Source organism: Drosophila ficusphila, unplaced genomic scaffold, assembly GCF_018152265.1.
Source record: "Drosophila ficusphila isolate 14025-0441.05 unplaced genomic scaffold, ASM1815226v1 contig_470, whole genome shotgun sequence".
In the NCBI taxonomy this organism is placed as follows: Eukaryota; Metazoa; Arthropoda; class Insecta; order Diptera; family Drosophilidae; genus Drosophila; species Drosophila ficusphila.
The window spans coordinates 4,929,461-4,936,484 of NW_025064389.1; the positions used below are offsets into that span (position 1 = coordinate 4,929,461).

A 7,024-nucleotide genomic window follows, 5' to 3' on the forward strand; every position below is an offset into this window, starting at 1 on the left:
ATGCGTATTTCAGCTGTTATGCGATTTACCTGTTCGATAGTTCCGTGCTTTTCCCTAAAGCCGAATTGATGCAGGGGAATCGCTCTGTTGTTTTGGAGGTGTGTTCTTAGGTGGCATGAAAGCAGCTTTTTAAATAGCTTTGATAAGCACGGAAGGAGGCTAATGGGCCTGTATGACGAAGGTTGGGATTTGCCTGGTTTCGGTATCATTGTGATAACGGACTTTTTCCATTGCAGAGGAAAATAGCCCCATTTGAGAATTGAGTTGAATATGGTGGTGATGAATTTAACTGCACATTCTGGCAGTTCAATTATCATTTTAGGCGAAATTAAATCATGGCCGGGGGCTTTTTTTGGATTCATCTGTTCTGCAATGGCTTTTGTGACTGTACTTGTTTCAAGAATGATTGTGGAGGAAGGCTCTGCTGGTGGGATGTTTGGCAGAGTAAATTGATTCGCCGGCGGATGAGGTTGGAAGACGTTTTGTAAGTGAGAGGCGAAGATGTTGGCCTTATCCTCGTCATTACGCGCCCATACACCTGATGGTGATATGGTGGTTGAATGTTTGGGTGCGCTCTCCAGAGTGGAAATTTGTTGCTAGTGGGTGAGAGCTTTGCTATATACGCACGTTGAGCCTGATTCTTCACAGTTATTAAAGCTTTAGATAGCTTCCGACAGGCCTCTTTAAAGCTTTGTTTAGTGGCTGGGGATCGGTGTGTCTGCTAGTTTCGGCGAAGTCTACGCTTTTCTTGAAGGAGCGATTGGATCTGCATGTTTGTGCGCAAAGTATTTGGGAGGGATGTAGCTAAAGGTTCAATGTCAGCTTCACACGAGATATAGGGTTCTATTTCAATGTGAGAGCTGATATATTTTTTATACTTTAGCCAGTTTGTTGTATTGGAAGTCAGAAACTGTGGTCGCTTTACAAGCTGTGGGTGTTCAAATAGACAGAGAAGAACAGGCGAATGGTCAGATGACAGTTCAGCCAGTGTTTCAACGCGTATCAGCCTGGGCGGCACTCTCCTAGTTACGGCAAAATCGATAATGTCTGGTTGTTTATTCGGATCTGCTGGCCAGTATGTGGGCCTACCCGGTGAAACAAAATCTAGCTTATTACTAGGTTTGATAATAGCATTGTATAGTTGTCGTCCTTTGGGGTTAATAAGACGAGAGCCCCAGTAGTGGTGTTTTGCATTATAGTCACCGGCAGCTACAAAGCAGTTACCTAGTGAGTTGTAGAAGCCCAAAAATTCATTTTCTGGAATATTGAATCGTGGGGGACAATACACAGCTGATAGTGTGAGTGGACCGCTGGTTATATTGATACGTATGGATGTGGCCTGCAAGTAGTTAGTAGCAAATGCGTCCTAAGGATGATGCTTTATGCGCTGTTTGACGAGAATGCCGGTGCCTCCATGCGCTTTGCCATCTGGATGGTTGGTCGCGTGAAATACATAGCCGGTGTGATAAAAATAGTTTTTATTGGTTAGATGTGTTTCCGAGAGAAGCATGATATCGATATCATGGTTGTTTAGGAACTGAAGGAGTTCGTATTTGTGTTGGGAAACGCCGTTGGCGTTCCAGAAGCATATTTTTAAGGGATTCATTTAGATTGTTTAATCAAAAGCTCCAAAAGAAGATTTTGGTTTCGCGTTAGGTCTTGCAGGGTACTTTGTATCGATAGCATAATAATTTGTAATAATTTGTAAGCGTAGCTAGTGTGTGTTCAAGTCCGCTATGTGCTGGTGGTGGGGGAAGCCAGTTCAATCTTAAATAGCGGCTGAGGGTTTTTGCCCTGTTGATTATATTGGTTACATGTTTAACGTCAAAACCTTGCTCTTTTAGTCCCTCGGCTATGTCAGCTACTGGGACGGTTGATTCTATTCCTTTTACTACAACTTGTAGCCCTTTGCTACTTTTGAGCTGGTAGGTGTAGTAATTTACCGGCACATGGTCGAGGAAATTCGTCACAGTGCGGTAGTTGCTTTCATTTTTTATTTGGAGTTTGGTTTCTGATATATTACCTCTTTTTAGGTTGGTAATGTAAAAGTTATTTGGCCCGATTTTTTGTTTAAGATTGTTAATAAGCTCCGAGAAATTGTGTTCCCTAATGTAGATAGGGGGTGGCTTTACATCTTTGGTGGGTTGAGGCGGTTGACCCTCATCTCCTCCAAGGTCACCAAGTATAGCAAATCTATTTTCAGAAGTTGCCTTGTTGTTGTTGCCTGAGGTTTTCGATACTTTCGGCAGGTTTGCATTAGTTTTTTTTGGGCTAAGCTTTCTTTTTATTTGTACATACCGATCGATCCCGGTCTGTACAAGCGTAGTTTGTGGGAGAGAGGCAGCAGAGACACATTTTAATTGCGATGATAATATCGGCCACAAATTTGCCACCGACGTTGAAGTTGTTGTTGTCGTCGTCGAAACAACAGTTGTAATAGAGGGCACCGTGCTGGTCAGCGCAAGAGCTGACGTAGTCAGTGCAATGAGTGGTGAGAGTGGAGATGGGCATTGGGAGCTCCACGACTGGGCCATGGCAGCGCTGCTTGAGCAGCGGAGTGCTGGTGACAGTGAGCGCGCTCTTTCGGAAGCAGTCAATGACATTGCTTTTGTTGTTGCGTCTTCGTTACTTACTGTCTCCGAAACAATTGCTACATAAGCATTATTCCGGGCAGAAGACAGTCGGCGTTCGTCTTGCTTTTGTTGTTGTTGCTTTCGACTTTGACTCGTGGGTTTACTAGTTGCACTTATTATTGATTTGCCCGCAGGCATTGTATTTTGTTTGAGATTAATTGCCTTCTTCACTTTGATCTGTTAGAAAACTAGGTAATGGAGTTAATATGATTTGGCATTGCTGCCAGCGTCTTTTCGCTACTATTTCAGCTCTTATTTCACTCAAATATCGAGCCAATTGACTCGCTTGGCGGAGCGATCAAGAAACACGTCTGCACGGGCAAAAGTAGAACTTTGCCAGCGGAATGCCACCGAATGAAAACAGCAAAGGCAGGCCCGAAGACTGCGGAACAGGGATGCGATTGGATAACAGAGATGAGAAACAAGGTGGAGCAGAACCCTCAGAAATACCCGGACTACATTCTTGAGGGCGAGGAGATGTATCGCCACATACCCCACAGGGCGGGGAACGAGGACGTGGTCGCGTGGAAGCTATGCATACCCAGAGGATCAAGACAGAAGGTGATAGCAGAAAATCACGATGAACCAACACCCGGTCACTTGGGCAGCAGGAAGACAATAGCAAGCCGAACCAGCAGGCGGCAGGCAAAATGTTGATGCAAATTCCCGAAGAGCCGTGGGCGACAGTATTTGCCGACTTCGTCGGGCCACTGCTGCAGTCAAAACACGGAAATGCGATGCTGCTCGTGCTGGTGGACCGATTCTCGAAGTGGACCGAGTTGGTGCCAATGCGGAAGGCGACCACGGAATCACTACAGAAGGCGATAAGAGAGAGAATCGTCTCGAGGTATGGCGTCCCGAAAATCGTAATCACGGACAACGGGGTGCAATTTACCAGCAAGGCGTTTAAAAGATTTCTGGAAGAATTGGGTGTGCGACACCAATTCACTGAGCCATACACGCCCCAGGAAAACCCGACAGAGAGGGCAAACAGAACAGTAAAGACGATGATCGCCCAGCTCGCGGGGGCCGACCAGAGGACCTGGGACGACAAATGGCCAGAACTTCAGCTGGCGGTGAATACCAGTGTGGCGGAGTCCACCGGGTCGCCAGCGTTCGTCACCCAGGGTCGAGAACCCAGGCTTCCAAAAGCTCTTTTCGACGAGCACACAATCGGGACCGGAAAGGCGACGCAAACACCAAAGGAAAATGCACAGAAACTTTCGGAAATTTTTGAAGTCGTCAGGCGTAACATGAAGAAAACAGCGCAGTATCAGGCACGACACTATAACCTGCGGAGGAGGCCATGGACGCCGAGGATTGGCGACAAGGTCTGGGCCAAAGAGCACATCCTGTCCAAAGCAGTGGACGGCTTCGCGGCGAAATTGGCCCCAGATATGACGGGCCGTTCACAATCACTAATTTTATTTCCCCGGTAATTTGTAATTTACGGCACAGCCAGAATGGCAAAGAAAAGAGGGCTCACGTTAGCGAGCTGAAGCCGAGTACAACCGAAGGAAAAAAATAGTGGTGACCGTCATACTGGGGGCGCACTGTACGTGTGTTTCGCGAGAAAGGGAGAGGACGATACGGAGTATCGAAATTGCCACCCACACACATGTAAAAAATTGGAGCGCGAGCGCCAGGAGCGCAAGAAGCGGGTCAGAGGAGGGTACTTCGGAGCGCGAAAGTGGGTTAGAGGAGGGTATATACAAGAGCCGTGGGGGAAAAAAATCGGCCGGAGATCAGTAGCAGCAGCAGCAGCAACCAGCAGCAAACGCAACAGGAGTGACAACAGCGGCATCAGAAGCAACAACAACCGCAGCGGCACCAACAACAGCGGCATCAGCAGCAGCACAATAGCAGCAGCGGCAACAATTGACGCCGGAGCGGAAGGCCGTGGCCAGCGGAACAGCCAGGGGCGAAGTGGGGGCTTCGGCGCCAGCTACTGGCGTCCCCGCTGGTGTCGCGGTCCCCGTCGCCGGTCTGGCATGCGCTGCAAATGGAGAAGGGGAGGTCAGCTGCCCAAGAGAGACGCCTGCTGGGACGCGCTGGGCCAGGGCTGGCGCCCCGGCGCATGAACATCAGGAAGGCAACAACGGCTCGACCATGCTGGAAGACGAAAACAAAAGGGTAAAACACAAAGTAGGGGTAATGTAAATGTATTTACTTACCAAAACAAACAAACGAGGCCAGCGAAAATTGGGAATGGGGTCGCCTCGATAACGGCGCACAGTAGGCCGGATTGCCAAATAAGCGGCATAAAATCGAAAATTGTATATATCGAGCTGAATCTTGGCATATTTTAAGAATACACCACTATAAATGTTTAAGCAATATTTTAAGTAAGTTTGACCACGCCTACCTTAACTGCCCATGGAAGACAACATAACGTATACGTGATCTGAAGTTAGATTTCTTTTTTTATACCTACGTTAATTATTTTCTTACATATTATACTGATTTGTATTATCTATAATAAAGATGGATTTCATTTTTGCTTAAATAGGAATAAAATTATATATATTAAGATTTTATGCTTAGAATCTTTCTTTTTGCTTCACTTGCCTGTTTTTCTGACGTACAAGAATTTTGAAGTAGAAATGCAGTATTGTTTTCATTCGATTTTCTGGCTGACATTGTGGCTGCGTGAATCAAAAGTTTGGTATCATTGTCATTTGTAACTGCCACATCACTAGCAAGTTTTCTTTTAAGGCGCGTTCCTCCTTCCTCATAAGCTAGCTTTGGTCTCCTTGCTACAACCCTATTCAAAATTAACCATTTCCGATGGTCGAAAATTTGACCCCTGTTCATGTCAGATTTTTCCAAGTTTCCGATAGTTTTCAATATAGTGACCCAAAACTGGACTTCCAGAACCCATAACTTTGTCAATTTCACTCTGATTCCAAAGTGGCATACCTCGAAACGGTTCTAGTCGCATCCTTGGTACAACCCCATTCAAAATTTTCCATTTTCCGATGGTCAAAAATTTGACCCCTATTTATGTCAGATTTTTCCAAGTGTTCGATAGTTTTCAATATAGTGACCCAAAACTGGACTTCCAAAACCCATAACTTTGTAAATTTCACTCTGATTTCAAAGTGGCATACATCCAAACGGTTGTAATCGCATCCTTGCTACAACCCTATTCAAAATTAACCATTTCCGATGGTCGAAAATTTGACCCCTGTTCATGTCAGATTTTTCCAAGTTTCCGATAGTTTTCAATATAGTGACTCAAAACTGGACTTCCAGAACCCATAACTTTGTCAATTTCACTCTGATTTCAAAGTGGCATACATCCAAACGGTTGTTATCGCATCCTTGGTACAACCCCAATCAAAATTTTGCATTTTCCGATGGTCGAAACTTCGACCCCTGTTCATGTCACATTTTTCCAAGTGTCCGATAGTTTTCAATATAGTGACCCAAAACTGGACTTCCAGAACCCATAACTTTGTCAATTTCACTCTGATTCCAAAGTGGCATACCTCGAAAAGTTTCTAATCGCATCCTTGGTACAACCCCAATCAAAATTTTGCATTTTCCGATGGTCGAAATTTCGACCCCTGTTCATGTCAGATTTTTCCAAGTGTCCGATAGTTTTCAATATAGTGACCCAAAACTGGACTTCCAGAACCCATAACTTTGTCAATTTTACTTTGATTTGAGAACCCATCAAACAATTTGAGCGTTTTCTGACAGTTTTCTGATAGTTTTCTGATAGTTTTTTATGAGCATTTTTTATCATAAAGTGCGCAAAAAAGAGTCCGGAAAGAGCATATTTTTCCGTGAAAACGGTCGTACTTTAAGAGGTCAATTTCTGAGTCTAATATGACTCTTTTTTGACACAAAAATAAGTGCTTTCACCTTTCTAATCAAGCATTGAAAACGCACAGAAAATGCTCAAAAAAGTATCATTTTTAGGCACTTAATTCGCCATGAAAAAGGTTCATTTCGGACTCTTAATTGAAACATTTTTTTGGTATAATTTAATCAATAAAATTCAGATTTTATATTTGCTTTTTATTTTTTTCAAAAAGTATACAGAAAATTGGAAATATCTTAAAAATTAATTCAAAAAATTGTATGTATATTTGTACTATTATATCAAAAATATCGGTTTTTCATCCACGGCAAATTTTTAATTAAAAGCACCTTAAAAGAGTAATAAAAACGCTATTTTAAAAACATAAGAAAAACATTTTGGTAAAGGATGGAAAAATGGATTAAAGTCAAATATTTTAAGTGCAACAATTATTACTTCTTACGGCTGATTTGATCTCAAGGTCTTCTAAAGGTTCATACAGTTATCCATAATTTTCTATAAAATGTTGCTCCAAAATATGTCCTGAATCCAATAGGGGTTCATTGAATACGTCCAGCTCTGA

At 43.7% G+C, this 7,024-nt stretch overlaps 1 protein-coding gene across 1 annotated transcript; it reads left to right on the top strand.

Moving 5' to 3' along the window:
* The first annotated feature begins 3,421 nt into the window (after nt 1-3,421).
* Nucleotides 3,422-4,072, top strand: LOC122320322. Its single transcript, XM_043208499.1, has one exon. It carries the CDS (start codon nt 3,422-3,424, stop codon nt 4,070-4,072), a length of 651 nt encoding a protein of 216 aa, XP_043064434.1.
* The last annotated feature ends 2,952 nt before the right edge of the window (nt 4,073-7,024 follow it).